The sequence below is a fragment of the Trichomycterus rosablanca genome, chromosome 22, assembly GCF_030014385.1.
Source record: "Trichomycterus rosablanca isolate fTriRos1 chromosome 22, fTriRos1.hap1, whole genome shotgun sequence".
NCBI classification, from domain to species: Eukaryota; Metazoa; Chordata; class Actinopteri; order Siluriformes; family Trichomycteridae; genus Trichomycterus; species Trichomycterus rosablanca.
This window is the reverse complement of record NC_086009.1, coordinates 15,333,739-15,357,084: the sequence shown is the minus strand read 5'-3', so window position 1 is coordinate 15,357,084 and position 23,346 is coordinate 15,333,739. Positions and strand designations below refer to the sequence as shown.

At 38.0% G+C, this 23,346-nt stretch overlaps 3 protein-coding genes across 4 annotated transcripts in view; 1 reads left to right on the top strand and 2 right to left on the bottom strand.

Annotated features, from left to right (window-relative positions):
* Positions 1 to 666: 666 nt before the first annotated feature.
* On the bottom strand, positions 667 to 8,283 carry LOC134300037 (germ cell-specific gene 1-like protein). The gene is made up of 6 exons (XM_062984663.1): positions 8,267 to 8,283; positions 5,481 to 5,819; positions 4,888 to 4,935; positions 3,640 to 3,792; positions 2,708 to 2,819; positions 667 to 1,373 (listed from the first exon to the last, which is right to left on the bottom strand). Exons 2-6 carry the CDS (start codon positions 5,779 to 5,781, stop codon positions 1,094 to 1,096), a joined length of 894 nt encoding a protein of 297 aa, XP_062840733.1. The 5' UTR covers positions 5,782 to 5,819; positions 8,267 to 8,283; the 3' UTR covers positions 667 to 1,093.
* A 4,603-nt stretch (positions 8,284 to 12,886) lies between these two features.
* rcvrna (recoverin a) lies at positions 12,887 to 13,967 on the top strand. The gene is made up of 3 exons (XM_063018978.1): positions 12,887 to 13,267; positions 13,612 to 13,723; positions 13,849 to 13,967. The coding sequence occupies exons 1-3, from the start codon at positions 12,887 to 12,889 to the stop codon at positions 13,965 to 13,967; spliced, it is 612 nt and encodes a 203-aa protein (XP_062875048.1).
* Positions 13,968 to 19,714: 5,747 nt separating this feature from the next.
* gas7a (growth arrest-specific 7a) overlaps positions 19,715 to 23,346 on the bottom strand; it is a 37,454-nt gene continuing 33,822 nt past the window's right edge. For both annotated transcript variants that reach the window (XM_062984740.1, XM_062984739.1), the window contains one exon: positions 19,715 to 21,609. In XM_062984740.1, coding sequence (XP_062840810.1) covers positions 21,496 to 21,609 — 114 coding nt within the window. In that variant the 3' untranslated portion in view covers positions 19,715 to 21,495. The remainder of the gene's footprint in view (positions 21,610 to 23,346) is intronic.

The window sequence follows — 23,346 nt, the reverse complement described above, 5'->3', positions numbered from 1 at the left end:
TTAAGGGAGTTTTTCCTTGCCACTGTCGCCCTCGGCTTGCTCAATAGGGGTTTTTGGTCTGTTGGTCCTGGATTCTGTAAAGTTGCTTTGAGACAATGTTCATTGTAAATATATATATAAATAAATATAAATAAATTTGACTTGACTTGTCATGATATATTACTGTATGATTACTGTATGGATCGCTAGTTTAACAAGACTCAAAGCAAGTCTGTGATTAGCCCATTTAATCATCTAACCTTAAAAAGCACGTTTGCATAGGTAAGTTTTTCCTAAGCTGTTTTGATGGTTGTGTGGCACATTGGCATGATGGTAACACTGTCACCTCACAGCGATAAGGGCCTGGGTTTGATTTTTCAACCGGGCAGCTGGGGTCCTGTTTTGTGTGGTGTTTGCATGTTCTCCCTGTGTCTGCATGGGTTTCCTCCAGGTGCGCCGATTTCCTCCCACAATTCCAAAGACATTTGCTATAAATCTTCCACTGTTGTTTTTTATATAACAATTACAAACCCCATTTTAAAAAAGGTTGTGACATTTTATAAAATGCAATAAAAACAAGAATATGTGATTTATTAAACCTTAAACCTTTATTTAAATGAAAAATATACAAACAAATGATCTCTGATATTTGCACAGATCACAGATCACAAACTACTTACATGGGCACAGATAAGTAAACAGTTACATTAAATCAATCGCTAACACAAAATTAAGAGCCCTTGACACAAAGATAAATGACATTATTGATTCTATCTATCTATCTATCTATCTATCTATCTATCTATCTATCTATCTATCTATCTATCTATCTATCTATCTATCTATCTATCTATCTATCTATCTATCTATCTATCTATCTATCTATCTAACTGTCCATCTCTCCATCCATCCATCCATCCAGCCAGCCATCTGTATGTCTGTCTATCTAAAGCACACTGGTAAATTCATTTGCCAGCGCTTATTGGTCCACCCCATGACGTATGTAAACTTTTGACTTCAACTGTAATGTTCTGGTTTTAATAGTAACTCTTACAGACTTTAAAGTGAGACAAATGAGACCAAAATAAAAGCAGTTGTTGATGTTTACAGAACCTCAGCAGTATTCTTCACATGGTGAGTCCAGTCCTTCAGTGTCTAGTCCTGCAGAACAGAATCTGTTCCCGTTTACAGCCAGGTGCACGTGTTGGTCTGGAGGTTGAGGGTCTGAGTTCAGATACATGTCCCAGTAGTTGACAGGCATGTCCATTTCCATCAGCTCCAGATTATTTTGGATATTGTGTCTCTTAAACTTGAACTGGATCATGGTCTTGGTGTAGTGGTTGAGGGCGGTCACAGCTGATGCCATGCAGGTGGCAAAGGAGGCCCAGGCCAAACTGGGAAGGAAGATAGTGTAATAGTGGATATTAAACTGGTCTGGGGTCATATTTCTCATATTAAGGCTTAGACAGTGTTACTATGGAACATTAAAGACATACTTCAGCATTTTTTTAGCCTGTGTGTATGTGCGATTACTTGGCACAAAACTTATACTGAGTAAAGAATGGAAATCCTGGTTGCTCACCTTCTCCCAATTTGTATAATGGAGCTCTGAATGCAGTTGTTGGTAAGTGAGTAAGCATTTTTTCCAATATAATGCTTTCATTGTTTAATTTTTGTAAAATAATCATCTTGATTAAGTGCCACAAGTAAACATTGCCACAAGAAGACAAGGATGGACCTTGGACAGGACACTAATCTAATGCAGGGTGATCAGATGATCAGCCAAAACATGATGACCAACCCCTCAAAATGTCCCAATGAGAGATACATTAAATGTTGAGGTGATGATACTTCAACAGTGCAACAGGTTATTTACAGATGATACATGTCTGAAAGTATCATTTCAGCTATCTATCTATCTATCTATCTATCTATCTATCTATCTATCTATCTATCTATCTATCTATCTATCTATCTATCTATCTATCTATCTATCTATCTATCTATCTATCTATCTATCTATCTATCTATCTATCTATCTATCTATCTATCTATCTAATCTACCTTGAGTACACACCAAGCCAAGAACCACCAACAGGTTGTTGGGTGGCCAATACTCCTTGATGCCAGAGGACATCTGAAGGGCCGGAGTGGCTCAAATTGCATATAGTTTCAATACTGGCAATGAGGATGAGGTAAATGTGTCTTAACACACACATCAACACATGTCAAGACTTTTGTGTATGGAGCTGCATAGTTGCAGACTAGTCAGAGTGCCCGTGCTAAGTCCAGTCCACTGCCAAAAGCACCTACAATAGGCACACAGGCATCAGAACTAGACATCTGAGCAATAGAAGGTCATGATCATGTGGACAGCATCATTTAAATTAGTTTGCAATGTGTAGAAGTTTAGTGACTTGCTGGTTCTGTCCCGGTACCAGATATCACAGGACTCAATGTATTGTGGGGTCCATGGTGGGTCAGTGCTGCTTTGACATCATACAAGACTTTTAGTTTGTCCAGAAAAATGTGTAACTATTTAGTTTGGGTCTAAATGTGTGACGTTTACTATTGATACACGTCTTAAAATGTAATCTGTAAACGTGTCCAGAATTACCTGCATATTTCTACATATTTCATTTCTAGCTCAGCACCTAAGTCCCTAAGTACAACCCTCAGCTCACAGATGCAGTAAAATCTGTGACATGTGTTACTCTTTCAGACTCACAGATAAGACCAGCTGTAGTCCCAGGTCTTGGGTTTCCAATCTTCTGGACCTAGAATTACTGCGAGCTGGAAAGCCGTAGTGAACATCATATGTGCCAGCATGCCGAACAGACCTGCGAAAAAATAACACAAGTGTGTAGCGGAGTGAGTGTAGCGGCATTATCCGTTCATAATACATAACACAGAGAGTAGTATAACACAGTTTGAAATTAACAGCAACGTAGTGTTTAAACACTACACATGTAATTAGCTGTGTAATCATGTAGCTAGGCTGTACTAGATCTACAATTTATTTATTATGTACACCAGTGTTGTAACCACACTCATTGGCTATTTTATCATGTTGTGATGGCACTGCAGGGCACAATGTATTTAAGCAAGTATCAATCTGGCCTGACTGTGCCTGAGGGAAGGAGAACGACTGGGTTCTCTCACTGCAGATACATGTACATTTTACATTTTTAGCATTTAGCAGATTTACAGTACTGTGACAGTCCACTATCTAGGCAACTGAGGCTTAAGGGCATTGCTCAATGGCCGAACAGTAGCAACCTGGCATTGGTGGGGCTTGAACCAGCGACAATTTGATTACTAGTCCTGCACCTTACCTGCTAGGCTACAACTACCCCTATATGACTGGTCTAGACAGCTTTATACGTGGTGAATGATTCACAAATAGCATAGTGTGGCTGGAAGGTTTGGTGTGACACTCCCTCAGTTTTGCCATCCAAGTGAAGCAGGTCAGGGCTGTAGCCTGCCATGTGATGAGTTCAAGCTTCAAATGTTTTAGCTTCACTATGTTTCCAGCCAATAAACTAAAAGTTTCTGCAGTTTTGTATAAAAAAACAAGCGTAGGCTAGTTAGCCAACCTCTTAGCTGTGTGTGCTAATAACACCTACACAAAAACATGGTCTGGTTAATGTGGGCTGTTACCTGCGAGTGCTGTGAGCAGGGCCGCAAAAGCGTTTAGCTTAAGTCTGTTCATTGTGTTACAGCAGTGACTCATTTCCATTACCATGAGTGTGCCTCCAGTAAACAGCAGTGAGATATACAGACACTCGCCAACGACGCACAGCCAGAGCACCCCTAATGAACAGAACAAGAGTAATTATTCTTGTTTATTTTATAGAAGTAGACTCTCACATCTGTATAAAAAGCTTGTTTCGGGGGGGGGTCATTAACCCAACAACTCCCCAAACTGTTGTTTTTTACCTCTTTTCGGGGCCCCAAATTTAATAAACCTAATGTGAGCCAAAAAAAGCCATATTTTAGTAGATTTCTAGATTTATTTAAACATACAGGATGACCTGAAAATAATAATTAAAATAAATAATAATGAATAAATTAGTAATATTTAAGAAACTGCACCACAATCATTGCTATTACATACATACATGCCATGGGTTATACGTATGATTCTGAAGTGTTAATTTTAGTTTATTTGTTCATTCATTTAATTTTAATCAAGCATTTCTGTTGATTTGATTCTTTTCTTTTTATTCTTTTATTTGAATTGTTGTGTTTGTGCTATTTTTGTCCTGCAAAGAACTGATGTATTACTATTATTAATCATTATTATTATTATTATCATCATTATTATTATTATTATTGTTTTTGTTATTGTTATTGTTATTATTATTGTTATTATAATTGTTGTTGTTTTATAATTGTTGTTATTATTATTGTTGTTATTATTATTATTGTTATCATTATTATTGTTATTATTGTTATTATTATTATAATTATTGTTATTATTATTATTACTGTCATTATTATTGTTATTATTATTATTGTTGTTATTATTGTTGTTATTATTGGTATTATTGTTGTTGTTATTATTGTTATTATAATTGTTGTTTTATTATTATTATTTTTGTTGTTATTATTATTATTGTTATCATTATTATTATTATCATTGTTGTTATTATTATTATTATTACTGTCATTATTATTGTTATTATTATTATTGTTATTATTATTATTGTTATTATTATTGTAATCGTTAATATTATTATTATCATTGTTATTATTATTATTATACATTTTAATACACATTTTGCAATAGAACATAATATTCTTACTGGAACTGGAACTTACTTATTCAAATTTTCTAATTACAGTTTTCCTATCAAACTACATTAATTTGCCTTTTTGTTAGATACATTCACACCTGTTATTTACCTCTTTCATGATCTGGGGCAATCTCAAAAAAATCTCGGCAGCTAAATCCTGTAAAGAGAGAAAATCATTACAGTCTGTAGAGACATTTTGAAAGCATTAAAATAAAAAAATTTATATCACTTTTTTTCATTCATTTATGGTCTGTTTCAATGCTGCTTTATGGTCATGGCCATGGTGGGTCTGATTCATTGGGCGGCAGGCAGGAAAACCACCCAAAAGGTTGACAGTCCATCACAGGACACACACACACACACACACACTCACACTTAGGGTCAATTTTAATAGCTCCAATTGGCCTGACTGCATGTTTTTAGACTTGTTGAAGGAAACCGGAGCACTCGGAGGAAACACACATGGTCATAGGGAGAACAGACAAACTTTAAACCCAGGGAATCGAACCCTTTTTTCTCTTTAGGCGAAGGTGATACACATTGTGCCCCAGGGCCGCCGCTATACCATTTTCACCCTCCAGAATCCCAAACATGTAAAATGACCATGTACACAAATAAAATCAAATATTAAACATGCTTCTGCACTTTCTACACCTTCCCAAACTGCACTAGTACTTTAATGCATTCACTGCAGGAACTTACCTACTAGGTCCACAGCCTGTTCACAGGAAAACCAGATGCCCGTGTGGAATTTCCTCATCAGGTACTTCTCCTCTCCAGTTTCATAAATGTACTGCACCTGCTGTGTGTTGTTCACGTCAGAGCTGTTAAAGTGAATGCAGTAGGTCTGCTTGATTTTCACCGGGCCCGTGCAAAAGGGCTTTACCACCTTCCTGGTCCCTGCGCACCAGTGGCTGGTCATTACTGCAGACATAGCCATGCTGAAGGCCGTGCAGTTGAGGGTGAAAGCCAGAGTGACTCTTGGACCATGATCCAGTCCCATAGCTCCTTAATTTGACCTGGATACTTCAGACTTCTGATCTGTGAATGCATTAATCATGTATGTAAAGATTTTATTTATTAACAGTTTAAAACAGACAGACAGACAGACAGATAGATAGTTAGATAGATACATAGACAGACGGACAGACAGATAGACAGATAGACAGATAGTTGGATAGATATATAGACAGATAGACTTGACAGACAGACAGACAAATAGATATATAGACAGATAGACAGGCAGATAGATACATATATAGACAGATAGACAGACAGATAAATACAGTGTATCACAAAAATGAGTACACCCCTCACATTTCTGCAGATATTTAAGTATATCTTTTCATGGGACAACACTGACAAAATGACACTTTGACACAATGAAAAGTAGTCTGTGTGCAGCTTATATAACAGTGTAAATTTATTCTTCCCTCAAAATAACTCAATATACAGCCATTAATGTCTAAACCACCGGCAACAAAAGTGAGTACACCCCTTAGTGAAAGTTTCTGAAGTGTCAATATTTTGTGTGGCCATCATTATTTCCCAGAACTGCCTTAACTCTCCTGGGCATGGAGTTTACCAGAGCTTCACAGGTTGCCACTGGAATGCTTTTCCACTCCTCCATGACGACATCACGGAGCTGGCGGATATTCGAGACTTTGCGCTCCTCCACCTTCCACTTGAGGATGCCCCAAAGATGTTCTATTGGGTTTAGGTCTAGAGACATGCTTGGCCAGTCCATCACCTTTACCCTCAGCCTCTTCAATAAAGCAGTGGTCGTCTTAGAGGTGTGTTTGGGGTCATTATCATGCTGGAACACTGCCCTGCGACCCAGTTTCCGGAGGGAGGGGATCATGCTCTGCTTCAGTATTTCACAGTACATATTGGAGTTCATGTGTCCCTCAATGAAATGTAACTCCCCAACACCTGCTGCACTCATGCAGCCCCAGACCATGGCATTCCCACCACCATGCTTGACTGTAGGCATGACACACTTATCTTTGTACTCCTCACCTGATTGCCACCACACATGCTTGAGACCATCTGAATCAAACAAATTAATCTTGGTCTCATCAGACCATAGGACATGGTTCCAGTAATCCATGTCCTTTGTTGACATGTCTTCAGCAAACTGTTTGCGGGCTTTCTTGTGTAGAGACTTCAGAAGAGGCTTCCTTCTGGGGTGACAGCCATGCAGACCAATTTGATGTAGTGTGCGGCGTATGGTCTGAACACTGACAGGCTGACCCCCCACCTTTTCAATCTCTGCAGCAATGCTGACAGCACTCCTGCGCCTATCTTTCAAAGACAGCAGTTGGATGTGACGCTGAGCACGTGCACTCAGCTTCTTTGGACGACCAACGCGAGGTCTGTTCTGAGTGGACCCTGCTCTTTTAAAACGCTGGATGATCTTGGCCACTGTGCTGCAGCTCAGTTTCAGGGTGTTGGCAATCTTCTTGTAGCCTTGGCCATCTTCATGTAGCGCAACAATTCGTCTTTTAAGATCCTCAGAGAGTTCTTTGCCATGAGGTGCCATGTTGGAACTTTCAGTGACCAGTATGAGAGAGTGTGAGAGCTGTACTACTAAATTGAACACACCTGCTCCCTATGCACACCTGAGACCTAGTAACACTAACAAATCACATGATATTTTGGAGGGAAAATGACAAGCAGTGCTCAATTTGGACATTTAGGGGTGTAGTCTCTTAGGGGTGTACTCACTTTTGTTGCTGGTGGTTTAGACATTAATGGCTGTATATTGAGTTATTTTGAGGGAAGAATAAATTTACACTGTTATATAAGCTGCACACAGACTACTTTTCATTGTGTCAAAGTGTCATTTTGTCAGTGTTGTCCCATGAAAAGATATACTTAAATATCTGCAGAAATGTGAGGGGTGTACTCACTTTTGTGATACACTGTATATAGACAGGTAGAAAGACAGATAGACAATTAGACAGACAGGTAGATAGATACATAGACAAGTAGATAGACAGACAGATAGATAGACAGACAGATAGTTAGATATATATATAGAGAGATAGATAGACAGACAAACATATAGACAGACATACAGACAAGTAGATAGATATATAGACAGACAGACAGATAGATAGATAGACAGACAGACAGACAGATACATAGAAAGACGGACCAATGGACAGACAGAGAGAGAGAGACAGACAGACAGACAGACAGACAGACAGACAGACAGACAGATCATAGGAAAATCATAGGGCATCACATTCTCATTCCCACTCAATCATGGGCAATTTGAATTAGCCAATCCACCTAAGGGCATGGGAGGTAATGGACATACAGAAACTACACATTGACCCTGATATGCCCTATGAACCAATATAGAAATAAGCTATTGTGTCCAAAATTACCTAAAATTACTCATTTAGTTATTAAGCCCTAATTAATACAATTAATTAAATTAATGCAATAATATTAAAACAAGAAAATCATTCATTAATCACCTGAGATCACGAGTTCATCCTATCCATGGATGCTGTTCCTGAGCTCTGCCGCTATCTAAAGCACAAAACTGAGCAATGTTACACATGCCGGACTGTTACAGGATGCTCTTAGTGTCCTCATCTGCTTCCAAAAGCCCTTATTTACTCCCCATCCATCCTCCTCCTTCTCATTCTCTCTCCCATCATCCCCCCCCCTTTTCTTGATTTGTACCCGCCCACACTTCTGTTAAACTCATTCACTGTTATCAGCACAAGGGGAGAAGTACATGTTAGTGCTCAAGGTTTACTGTTCTAAAGCCATCGTTCATTCCAGCGTAGTAATATAAAAGATTATCAATCAGATTACTGTTTAATCCCATGTAGGGCTCTTTGTACCATTCAGCAGGGGGCTTGTGCGTCCTGGGCCGTTCTGTAAATTACTGTCGTGTTCTTACTAGAAAATAAATCAGTTCAGCGTTTACTAAAGATTTACAGGTTGTGCGTGTTATCATATGACTTCTGTTATTACATAATTATTACATAAGTATGACATTCCATCTAAAATATATCAAACTTCCAACTTAAAGGTGCATAGAGCTGAATTTTGCTAGTTTATATACTGTTTCTTTCATGGACAAAGGGTTTTTCCAGTTTATAAAAGCAGCTTTCCGATACACTCATGACTTAAGTTATGGAAATTTTGGATTTTATGCTTATTATAATTGAGATATTAGCATTATGTTGCCTGTTCATTAGTCTTTATAGTTGTTAAATCCTTATCCCGATGCTTGAGGTGTGCCTGGGAGTCTAAAGTACAGTGATGAGCAACATGTTAAACACTGTTAAAGAGCTGTACCATGTAAAATGTTGTAAGCAGATAAGAAACAACGGTTAGCACAGAATGAAGATTCCAAAGTCAAACACCCAATGTGATGTAACTAGAGCAGTATAAAGGTAGGCACATAGTTCTGTTCCTTGTTCTTCTTTAGATACACAGCTGTACGAACCCAGGTTTGTGCCAATAAATTCTCCAGTCCAGTCAACTTTTCTTATATCATCTGACCTTATTTTCCCACGACAGCACTATTACACTTGACAATAGCAATTTAGTCTGAAAGTCTGACATGTTTGCATTTGTGAGCAATGAAAAAAGGCGGTTTGGCAGGACTTGGGTGGCAAACTAATACACTAGTCCAAAATCACAGATTTACCAGCTACTCTGTCTGGTAAACCTGATTGCCTCTGGAACAGTGATGCCAGTCCATTCACTTTAACTATTAACAAGGAACTAAGCTGGCGTTGCAGCATTTTGAAAATGTCATATTTAGAATCACGCAGGATAAGCAAGACAACCACCTTTTAAAAGCGGTCCCCACAAAATGGAACCAGGCTAGGCACGGGCAGCACCAAGGATGTTTTAGAGACCCTCTTTAAGTCTTAACTTGCATTTGTAGAAGCAGTTATGCACTGCGTTTACTGATATGGGTTTTGCAAAGGTTATGTTCATTAAAGAAGCATGTCCGTTTTTAATTCCTTGGCATCCAAGGGATCAAATGTTACATGCATTTAAAGAGATTTCTCTGCCTTTTCTAAATCTCCTAATAATGTTATGCTGAAATCCCAAAATACTACATTTCATTTCTGGTCCATTTTGATCTCGCTTTAACTGTAATACAGCAAAAGCTATGAACCTAACATATAATCGCAGATCTAAATTAAAAAGGGGTTGCCAGGTTATTTGTATTTGGATGAAATGTTCTGTTTTGGGTCGTCTGTATTTGCCTGGAAATGAGGATTGTGAATCTCTTTATCTAATCCTTACCTGCCGCATTCTGTCATGTTAAAATGATTGATGCATTTTTTTGTTTAACATTCCACCTGTGTGCTGAAGGATGTTCCTCCCTAACTTCAATTTACTTTAATTTATGTGTTTTATTTTAAATTATTTAATTGTATTTTATTTTACTCTTATGTTTAGCAAGTCAAACCATATCTAATAAATGGCTTATGATGTGCATCACTGGCCTGTGCACCACAGCATAACATGGTCATAATTCATTGTTCAGTGCATTTTTACTTCTTAGAGCCAATGTTCCTTGCCAGCTAAAACCATCAAGCTATAAATCAGACATGCTTGGCTGGTTTTAGATAGATGATGAAAAATTATAGCCATTACAAAACTATTTTTAATGTTTTATTGTCAATAAATATTTTCAGAATAAACATTTACCAGTTTACAGTTTATTTAATTATTATTATAATTATTATTATATTATTTATTATTATAGCTATTACAAAACTAATCTTGATGTTTTAATGTCAATAAATAATTTCAGAACAAACATTTACCAGTTTACAGTTGTTATTTAATTATTATTATAATTATTATTATATTATTTATTATTATAGCCATTACAAAACTAATCTTGATATTTTAATGTCAATAAATATTTTCAGAATAAACATTTACCAGTTTACAGTTGTATATTATTATTATTATTATTATTATTATTATTACTATTATTATTATTATTATTATTATATTATTATTATTATTATTGTTGTTGTTGTTGTTGTTATAGCCATTACAAAACTATTCTTAATGTTTTCTTTTCAATACATATTTTCAGAATAAACATTTATCAGTTTACAGTTATTCGTGTAACTATTTATTATTACAATTTATTATTATTATTATTATTATTATTATTATTATAGCCATTACAAAACTACTCTTGATGTTTTCATGTTAATAAATATTTCAGAATAAACATTTACCAGTTTACAGTTGTTTATTTAATTATTTATTATTATTATTATCATCATTATTATTATTATAGCCATTACAAAACTGTTCTTGATGTTTGTGTCAATAAATATTTTCAGAATAAACATTTACCACTTTACAGTTGTTAATTTAATTATTTATTATTATTTATTTATTATTTATTAATTATTTTTTATAGTCATTACAAAATTGTTCTTGATGTTTTCATGTTAATAGCTATTTTTAGAATAAACATTTACCAGTTTGCAATTGTTAATTTAATTATTATTATTATTATTATTATTTATTGTTATAGCCATTACAAAACTACTCTTGATGTTTTAATGTCAATAAATATGCTCAGAATAAACATTCACCAGTTTACAGTTGTTTATTCAACTGTTTTTATTATTATTATTTTAAAATTATTAAACTATTATATGAGGCTGTTGCTTATATGTGATTTTAATACTAATAATTATTTTCCCTAAAGCTAATAGACACATTTCTTACAGCTGGATTACAATCCTCATTCTGCAGCGGATCCTGGAACAAAAAGTCAGTGAACAATCATACCGTCAGGTGACCATTAAATCTTAAAAACATTTAATGTAAATTTAAATATAACATGATTGCTAGTCAGACATTAATAAAATAACATTTTGTTCCACCAACTCCTATGCTTTTTTTCTGTTAGTTTGAAAGGTACATACTGCCCCCTACTGTTCTATTGTGTGTTTCGCTACATTTAATTCAATATGGTATTTATAAATGGTTAAACTGGACATTTTAACCAACAGCTAGCAGGGCCAAAGAGAAAACAATGCAACCAGAGATTAGTCAAGAAAAACTAGGAAAATGTACCATATTTAACATATTAAATCCAACCACTGGCAAACAGGTACATTTCAACTAAAAGCAAAGTCAAACAAGAATACTACACAACAGCTAAGTTGACACAAGCTAAACAGCAAAACAAATGAACTTACTGTACTATATCTGACCAAGCTAATGGTCAATGACATGATAGCTAATTGTTCAGCTTTTGGTGTGTAAATTCTTTAATTGACCATGGTTATATGCTAATTTAGCAAGGTTATAATAGCAGACCTAGCAGAGGATTGTGATGTTAAAAAGTTACCAATAATTAATCATAAAATAGGTATTTTTCTGTTGTGGTGACCTGAACGTGATCTGCACAAGAATTGATTATTAAATGAATAAAGTGATTATTTGTTGGGAGTAAGACATAAACATTCTTTTTTCCCCCACATTACATTGAACTGTACATTAGTTGAATGGTACACAAATTACAATTTGACTTGGAATTGTGGATAATAGGTTAATAAATGAAAAGGCCCAACAGAGAGTGCTTACTTTGACTGTCGAGCAGATTTGTTGTCAGCTTTAAGCTGGTTAGTGAGGCAACACGCTCCTCTGACGTGAAGCAATATTAATAGCTGACATGGTCTTATGAGGTAGAAGAGGTTACAAACTCAAGAGATGTATAATGAGTTAGAAAATCCAGTAATATGAAATTGCACCAAGGTATGTTATACTGGCAATATACAGTAGTACAAAGATTAATTGAGGTAAACACCTGTACTGCCCTCTATCTTATAAAATATGTCAGCTTTTAATGACGTAACTCATTAATCTCTCAGAAAGCCTGCCTGGCTTTAAATCAAGATATACATAATCCTATTTAACTCTTGGTCCACTTGGAACCATCAGACAGAGCCGTGCCAACAACATAGACGTGCATCTAGCTGGGTGTTCAACCTAAACTAGTACAGCACAATCCAGGAAATTGACACCACAACATAAAGACAAATAAAGAGAACATAAGGATTTTTTAGGAACACCCTGACAGCATGGGAAACACCAAGAGCAGCGCTTTGTCCAAGGAGATTTTGGAGGATCTTAAAATGAACACCAAGTACACTGAGGATGAGCTTTCCTCCTGGTATACCACCTTCCTAAAAGAGTGCCCCAGTGGGCGCATCACCAAGGAGCAGTTTGAGGGTATCTACGCCAGCTTCTTTCCCGACGCCGACCCTACCGCCTATTCGAGGCATGTATTTCGCAGCTTCGATCTCAATGCAGATGGGACGCTGGACTTTAAGGAATACATCATTGCGCTGCATCTCACCTCCTCAGGCAAGACCTTGCAAAAACTGGAGTGGGCTTTCGCTTTGTATGACGTAGACGGCAATGGAACCATCAGCAAAAACGAGGTTCAGGATATTGTAAAGGTGTGTATGTTATTTATAATGGTAGAGCATTTGCTATTATTTATAGTCTGTGACCAAATTGGGGTGCACAAACCTAGTCCGGGGGGTCCGAAATTCCGCACAGTTTGATTTCCAGTTCTTAAAGTTCCAAATTCCAAGTTTATTATTGAGTTAAATCAGGAAAACCACCAAACCCCATCCTTCTGGGAGGTTGTGCACCCCTGCTTCATTGGCAACCTTAACCACAAAGGTACAGGTGCTTAAAATGAATTACACCCCTCTCCCTGTTCCAGTCATTAAATGGTTGGGTGATTTTCTGTGCAAAAACTCAAAAGACTCTTCAATCTTGTTTTTTCTTGAATTAGGCAATATTCAATATGATTCCTGCTGGGGACCAGGACAAACTTCCAGAAGATGAAAACACACCAGAAAAACGAGCAGACAAAATATGGAACTATTTCCAAAAGAAAGAAAACGGTAATTTCATTGCATGGACTATACTCCATCACTCCATCCCTATCAGGGGATAATTAGTCAGTTTTTTTTATATATAGTAGCGAATTTAAGATATTTACAATCTATTTCTCTTCGTTTCCTTGCAGATAAGCTTGCAGAAGGAGAATTCATTCAGGGAGTGATGGACAACAAAGACATTTTGCGATTGATACAGTTTGATGAGCCAAAGAAGATTCAGGACAAACTAAAAGAGAAGAAGAACTAACGTAAAGAACCTACCTAAGACTCTGCACGACTTATTTTCCATTAACAAACATACAGTCATGTGAAAAAGTTAGGACACCCCATAAAAAACCTTTGTCTTTTTGAACACATTTGACTGCACACATTTGATTTTCATGAGAGGTGTGCAAGGAGGAAACCCTTGCTGTCAAAAAAACACCAGGAGACTAAAGTTCACCAGAGAAACACCTAAACAAAGACCAGGACTTCTGGAACAATGTGCTTTGGACAAATCAATCAAAGTTCCACAAGAACCTCATACCAACTGTAAAGCATGGAGGTGGAAATGTTATGTTTTCGGGCTGCTTTGCAGCAACAGGGCCTGGCAAGCTCTCCATTATAGAATCCATGATGAATGATTCACTGTATCAGAGGGTGCTTGAGGAAAATGTAAGACCGTCTGTCCAAAAACTAAAGCTGAAGCGGAAGTGGACCATGCAGCATGACAACGACCCAAAACATTCCAGTAAAGCCACCAAGGAATGAATCAAAAGAAAGAAATGGAGAGTTCTGGAATGGCCAAGTCAAAGCCCAGATCTTAATCCTATTGAGATGCTGTGGGGTGATTTAAAACGGACTGTGCATGCAAGAAACCCCTCAGACCTCACACAGCTAAAAGAATTCTGCATGTGGGGTTTATTCTGAGTGGGATGTCAGAGACTGGTAGATGGTTATAGGAAATGTCTAACTGAGGTTATTTCAGCCAAAGGGGGAAATACCAGCTATTAGGGCACAGGGTGTCCTAACTTTTGTTCATTACATTTTACAACTTGAGTTTAAAAGTAATTCTTTCAGTTTTATTTGTTTAGTTATATAAGCTAAATCTCTCAGCACTGTTCAAATGAAGCTCAAATGTTTAAATATGTTTAAATATGTTCAAAAAGACAAAGGTTCTCATGGGGTGTCCTAACTTTTTCACATGACTGTATACTTTATCATCTTGACACACTTTTGCTCAAGAGGACCTTACGTTTGGGTCAGCACAGCAGAGCAGAGCAGAGCGATGACCCAATGCTTTGACCCTGACAAACCACCACAAAACAAATTCACATTCTATTGTAGAATGTTTGCTGTATGGTCATGCAGGTCTATCAAGCATTCCTTGTATAAAGGTCAGTTTTCTTAACCTTTAATGCTGCATTTCAATTCCTGGTCGATTCTACTGGTAAGAAAGTAAGACCAGGACCTACTAAAGAAAGCAATTAGGCTCAAGTTAACAATCCCTCTCGTGCATAATCAATCCTCTTAAAATCTGAAGGTCAGCCAAGGCAAATCCTCACAGGGCACTGACTCCCTGCTGAATGTTTATCTACACGGCCCGTGGAGTGGATTTTAAAATGAAAGACGACACTTAATGACAATCACTTGCTCCTAAACTTAACTGTATGACACAAGATATATGAAATATATATATATACAAAAAATATCTGTTGATGTATTTCTGTGTTGTACAGGGTCTTCAGCTGGCCGCATAGTCCAGGGTGTTAAGGGTAGTCATAAAATAAATGAGCTTTAGGAAGAAACTATGTAAATACTGGACTGTGTGGGTGTCGGATTGTATCAGCCATAACATTAAATCCACCTTCTTGTTTCTACACTCAGTGTCCATTTCATCAGCTCCACTTACCATATAGAAGCACTTTGTAGTTCTACAATTACTGACTGTCATCCATCTGTTTCTCTACATGCTTTGTTAGCCTGCTTTTGCCCTGTTCTTCAATGGTCAGGACCCCCACAGGACCACTACAGAGCAGGTATTATTTAGGTGGTGAATCATTCTCAGCACTGCAGTGACACTGACAGTGATGGTGGTGGTGTGTTAGTGTGTGTTGTGCTGGTATGAGTGGATAAGACACAGCAATGCTGATGGAGTTTGTAAACACCTCACTGTCGCTGCTGGACTGAGAATAGTTCACCAACCAAAAATATCCAGCCAGCAGCGCCCTGTGGGCAGCGTCCTGTGACCACTGATGAAGGTCTAGAAGATGACCAACTCAAACAGCAGCAATAGATGAGCGATCGTCTCTGACTTTACATCTACAAGGTGGACCAACTACGTAGGAGTGTGTAATAGAGTGGACAGTGAGTGGATACGGTATTTAAATACTCCAGCAGCGCTGCTGTGTCTGATCCACTCATACCAGCACAACACACACTAACACACCACCACCATGTCAGTGTCACTGCAGTGCTAAGAATGATCCACCACCCAAATAATACCTGCTCTGTGGTGGTCCTGTGGGGGTCCTGACCATTCAAGAACAGAGTGAAAGCAGGCTAAAAAAGTATGTAGAGAAATAGATGAATTACAGTCAGTAATTATAGAGCTTCAAAGTGCTTTTATATGGTAAGTGGGGCTGATAAAATGAACAGTAAGTATAGAAACCAGGTTTTATCCAAAGCGTCTTACAGTATACAGTCTAAGCAATTGAGGGTTAAGGGTCTTGCTCAAGGGCACAACAGTGGCAACCTGGCAGTGGTGAGGCTTGAACCAGCAACCCTCTGCTTACTAGTCCAGTACCTTGACCGCTAGACTATCACTGCCAGATACTGTAGGTGAAATCCACCTGAACCTCGTCCAGAACCAACTACTTTCAACTTAAGGACTCAGCATCTTTATTCACTGAACCGCCTGGACTACAACAACTAATTACTAATTATTACTATTTAGCACTAGGCTTACTAATAATAAAATGTTTTCCCTTTTTTTACCACGTCTATTACCACTTCTACTATCTACCTGCAATCCCAAAACTATTATAAATAAAATACAAATAAATATGCACTGTTAAAACCAAGTTCATGCATTAAGTATAGCACAGTGATTATACATGAATCATACAATGTACTCATGAGGAACAAACTAATTAGTACCGATATCTTCTGCACCCTTGTATCTTTGGCCAAGGCTTTGGAAGTGGCAAGAAAATCTCTGGCTTATCTCTCTCTTTTGCTTATTTTAATGCTTGACTTGTTTTAAGGCTGAATCAATAAGGTGCAGGCCGACATATAGAGCCAATGGAGCCAGAAAGCTATCTACTTAAAGGGATCAGTCCTTTCTAATTAACAGAATGACAGACCTGTAATTTACCAGTCCTGATGACGAGAAATGGGGTTACAATGTTTTATTATCGTTTATTTATGACATTGTTGTTATTACATGGGCATACCGAACATAACGTGATGAATCCATAGACTAACGTTAACAGGTTGTATTACTGGCGACCAACTTTAGAGCAAATGAAATGACATCAGTTAAAATTTACCTACGTACACAGACCATCAACATAACGTAACAACTTAACATTAATACATTTAATGCACATTGTTGACTTGTATCAATACAATTTACCACATGTAACTGGAAAATTGGAAATTGGAAAAATCAGACATGCAAAATTGGGTAAAGTCAAACCAGTTAGCTACACCCAGTGTTAAGCAAGATAGGAATAGTTAAAAAAAGGAAACTAGTCTACTACCTGAGCTGAAGCTCCATTAGTTTGACTGCATTTGTTTATTCATTATTTTTTGTATTATTTTATTTCTCTCATGAGGTGATAGATTTTTATGAGTGTTGTACATTCCTACTCTGCTTTAAATCCCTGCATGGCTTCACATACAGTTACAGTAAGACACAAACACCAACAGTACACCAAGTGTAGTAGACATTGTAGTGATGCAATCTGTCTGGAATTGTTCCTGTGTTTCTAACAATGTTTATCAATGTCATATTTGTCTAACATATTTGGATTGGTTTATTACTTAAAAAATATTAAATGACACCAGATACTTGGACCTGGTTTAATCTCCTAAAAAGGTAGAAAAATAATTGTAAAAATTGCACAAGATTGTTTTCAGAATGGCTTTTCTGTGCTTTAGGTTCCCTTGTGAAGTTTGTCCAAATCTCGTTATGTCCTATATACACAGACGAGGCATAACATTATGACCACTGACAGGTGAAGTGAATAACACTGATTATCTCTTCATCACCGCACCTGTAAGTGTAAGGATTTGAGCGAGTTTGACAAGGGCCAAATTGTGATGGCTAGACGACTGGATCAGAGCATCTCCAAAATTGCAGCTCATGTGGGGTGTTCCCAATCTGCAGTGGTCAGTATCTATCAAAAGTGTCCAAGAAAGGAACAGTGGTAAACCGGCGACAGGGTCATGGACGGCCAAGGCTCATTGATGCACCTGGGGAGGGAAGGCTGGCCCGTGTGGTCTGATCCAATAGACGATCTACTGTAGCTCAGACTGCTGTAGAAGTTAATGCTGGTTCTGATAGAAAGGTCCAACACAATATTAGGAAGGTGATCATAATGTTATGCCTTGTCTGTGTATTTGTAAACCTTGACGAGAGATAATATTAGATACATTTTTTCAATAGTATGTAAATGTTTTGAACCTGAAATGTTCAGCTGCCTACCGTAAACTGGTCTTGATGTAAAAAACCACAAAGCAAGATTTCAATCTGTAGAATACACACATCAACATTTCAGTTAAAACTACAAAAACACACAAGGAGAAAAGCACTTGGTAAAATGTGCTGATGAGATTCGCGGACAGAAATTAAAACACGACGTGTATATTCACAAATATGTACAAACACTAAATTATACGTCATGAACATTCCAAGGCAGTTTACCTTTAGGCACTAAAGGGTGTACGTCATGAAATCCCATTTCTTCTTATATTCAAACTACACTACACGGCCGTATATTTGCTATCACCACATAATTCAAACAATTTTTTTAATCCCATGGGTATACATATGGTCTTGGTCCCTTTTGTTGATCTATTGGTTGGTCTTGAACTCAATTGTTCTGGATCTGCTTTGAAATGATTTCAATACATGGCTTCAGGGTTTTAAGAGCATTAATGAGGTCTGGAACTGATGTTCAGTGATGAGGCCTGGTGGTCATTGTTCCAATTTATTTAAAAGGTTTAATATGGGATCAACCTTAAACCCAGCTAATACTGTTGTGTGCTATCATTTCAGATCATTTGTTTTCAAAGCCACTGATGGTGAGCTTTACACCACTTCAATTGTGTAGCTGCTTGACCAACCCAATCCAAGAGGCATCCAATGAACAATTCTTATAATACAAGATGCCTCCAAGAGCCAATTGGAATTTAGTAGTAATTTAGTATAGGACAGACACTTTTTTAATGCTGTCAGCTCTTCTGCACTAAATGAACTGTAGGGTCAAGCTTCAGCATTGTTACTGCTCTCATCTATGTATAACGATTAAGTATATGCTTGGTGACTAATATACTGTACACTATATTGCCAAAAGTATTCACTCACCCATCCAAATAATTGAATTCAGGTGTTCCAATCACTTCCATGGCCACAGGTGTATAAAACCTAGCACCTAGGCATGCAGACTGCTTCTACAAACATTTGTGAAAGAATGGGTCGCTCTCAGGAGCTCAGTGAATTCCAGCGTGGTACCGTGATAGGATGCCACCTGTGCAACAAGTCCAGTCGTGAAATTTCCTCGCTACTAAATATTCCACAGTCAACTGTCAGTGGTATTATAACAAAGTGGAAGCGATTGGGAACGACAGCAACTCCACGTAGGCCACGTAAAATGTACCCATAGTACCCAGAGGTCGCCAACCAGCTGCAGAGTCAATCGCTACAGACCTCCAAACTTCATGTGGCCTTCAGATTAGCTCAAGAACAGTGCGTAGAGAGCTTCATGGAATTTGGTTTCCATGGCCGAGCAGCTGCATCCAAGCCTTACATCACCAAGCGCAATGCAAAGCGACGGATGCAGTGGTGTAAAGCACGCCGCCACTGGACTCTAGAGCAGCGGAGACGTGTTCTCTGGAGTGACGAATCACGCTTCTCCGTCTGGCAATTCGACGGATGGGTCTGGGTTTGGCGGTTGCCAGGAGAACGGTACTTGTCTGACTGCATTGTGCTAAGTGTAAATTTTAGTGAAGGGAGGATTATGGTGTGGGGCTGTTTTTCAGGAGTTGGGTTCGGCCCCTTCGTTCCAGTGAAAGGAATTCTTAATGCTTCAGCATACCATACCAAGAGATTTTGGACAATTTCATGCTCCCAACTTTGTGGGAACAGTTTGGGGATGGCCCCTTCCTATTCCAACATGACTGTGCACCAGGGCACAAAGCAAGGTCCATAAAGACATGGAAGAGCGAGTTTGATGTGGAAGAACATGACCTGACCTCGACCTGATAGAACACCTCTGGTCTTCTCGCCCAACATCAGTGTCTGGCCTCATAAATGCGCTTCTGGAAGAATGGTCAAATATTCCCATAAACACACTCCGAAACCTTGTGGAAAGCCTTCCCAGAAGAGTTAAAGCTGTTATAGCTGCAAAGGGTGGGTCGACATCATATTAAACCCTATGGATTAGTAATGGAACGTCACTCAAGTTCATATGCGTGTGAAGGCAGACGAGCACATACTTTTGGCAATATAGTGTAGCTTAAATCCACTAGCTATAAAGGCCATGTAATGTAGCTTTCTACAGCTTGGCCCTCAAACGTCACCTTCAAAACTGATCACATCTGCATCTAAACCTGGAATGGAAGCCGAATGAAATTAAGATGTTACACAGAGCTGATTATGTACTGCATATAGAGGTTTCTTGGCTTCGCTTGAGGAGAAATATCGTGAGCACAGCATCTGCTGAGACATACCGGATGAACACAGTTAAAGGACTGAATGCCATTTATCACATAAATATCTTTTTTTTTATACACGAAATAGAACTCACTTCATTTTTGAGAATTGCATGCTTCTCTGCAAAACATATCAGCAAAAATATTTCGAAAATATCTGTACCTAGGTGATGCATTTTGTCAGGCTTTTTGTTTGTCAGGAAGGCTGACATGTTCGGTAAGAGTGCATGTACGTATTTAACTGTATGTTTGTAATTAGTAAGAGTAAAAAGTCTGTTGCATTCCTCATTGCAATAAACTCTAATTTTTACTACAATACAAATACAGATTTAACAATATATCTATATAATGACACTATAGCAGAATCCACCCCCCTACCAAACTTTACAAATCATGCTGGTTACGCTGAAAGCATTTTAAACACTAAAATGAGCAACTAAAAACTAAAAGTTTACAGAAATAATTCCCTTTTGTACATGTTTCTGTGTGTCTCTATTTTTTACAACAAGGCATGTACACAAGCATTTGTATTTTTCCATCAAGACTGTAGAAAAAGTCAAGGTTGTCTGATTGTATCGAACTACAACAATACAGACTGATCTGACGCTATATTAACTGCATACTGGTCGCTCTGTGTATGTTAAAATAAACTGGTACTGTAATACTCAGTATCTTAATTTCTGGCTTGTTTTAATTGCACAATTGCTGGAATAGGGATTACAAGTGGTGCTGGGATGTAATCAGTATGGCTTTGGCCAAGAACTTGAAGTACTGTGGTTGACACAGACAGACAGGCAGACTCGGATTGTTTAAATAAAGTGTGTGTTTGTGTTGTTCTGTGTGTTATACAATGTCCTTTAAATGTCCATGTTCACAGGTCTCAGCTCTCCTGTCTTGTGCTCCCGTACCCACAGCTCTCTGTCTTTGGCTGGATCCACACTCTGAAGGAGCTGGTCCACCGGCTCCAGGGTCTAAAACACACCATGCACACATTACTATAATAGAAGACTTATTTATTTTTTATTTAGTGATATTTATTAACTGCTTTATTTTGGTCAGGGTCATGTTGAGTCTGGCGCCACCTGAAGACACTGAGCACAAGGCTGGAAATCACCCTGAACAAGCAGCACACTTAATCATTCTCACACACTAAGGGACAGGTGGTCAATCCACCCATGTTTTTATTTATAAGAGGAAATAGGAGTACTAGTATCCACATCTACATGGGCAGAACATGCAAAACTTCTTACACACAGTCTCCAGAGGCGCGGATCAAACTTGTTAATGTGCAGCATCCACTCTACCAACATTGCAAAGCTCATAGTAATTACCTTATGATCACGTTATTGCTATATACACTGATCAGCCATAACATTAAAACCACCTCCTTTTTTCTGAACTCACTGTCCATTTTATCAGCTCCACTTACCATATATAAGCACTTTGTAGTTCTACAATTACTGACTGTAGTCCATCTGTTTCTCTGCATACTTTATTAGCCATTATCACCCTGTTCTTCAATGGTCAGGACCCCCACAAGACCACCACAGAGCAGGTATTATTTAGGTGGTGGATCATTCTCAGCATTGCAGTGACACTGACATGGTGGTGGTGTGTTAGTGTGTGTTGTGCTGGTATGAGTGGATCAGACACAGCAGTGCTGCTGGAGTTTTTAAATACCGTGTCCACTCACTGTCCTCTCTATTAGACACGCTATTAGTCAGAGACGCTATTGCTGCTGTCTGAGTTGGTCATCTTCTAGACCTTCATCTGTGGTCACAGGACGCTGCCTATGGGGCACTGTTGGCTGGATATATTTTAGGTTGGTGGACTATTCTCAGTCCAGCAGTGACAGTGAGGTGTTTAAAAACTCCATCAGCATTGCTGTGTCTGATCCACTCATACCAGCACAACACACACTAACACACCACCAGTGTTCCTATATGGTAAGTGGAGCTGATAAAATGAACAGTGAGTGTAGAAACAAGGAGGTGGTTTTAATGTTATGGCTGATCAGTGTAAAATAACCAACTAGGCCAAAATGTAAGTGAACAAAAGCGAGAATGCTTTTGCAGAGTACCTGTATTTAAAGAAAAGCAATATCCTGTTTAAGACACTGTAACAGTGCCAAGATTTTACAGCAGTCTATTTGTTTTTACAGCTTTAGGTTTTACTATGCTCTGGCTCAGCAGCCCTGGTAACCAAGAGGCTAAGTAGTAGGATTTGCTGTGTAAAAGATGTGGAGCATGCACTTTCAGTAAAAGGATCAGTAACTGGATCATGACTAATCCCCTGTCCGACTGGTGGGCTGTGGCTAAGAAATGTGTGCCTAGGCTAAGGACGACTGCATCTGGTAGTACATCTGGGTCTAACAGAGTTAGACAAATTACAAATAGTGCTATCTGTAATGGTTTATGTATTTTTGGTATCATTATTTGTACTACAGGTCATGATGTGTAGATGTGGAATGAGTGCACAGACAAAGGACATGAAACTACCCAAATAGGCGAGGTTGTGATTTATATGCCATTATGCAGAATCAGTTGCAGTATCATTCTGGGTAATTGAAGTGGAAATTGGATAAAGCCTGCAGTAACCCAATCCATATAACTGTAAATGTAATCACAATGCTATTCTAGTCAAATATGAGCTGACATTTTTCAATAAGTGACAAACACTTAATGCTTAATGTTTAAAATTGTCTTTTT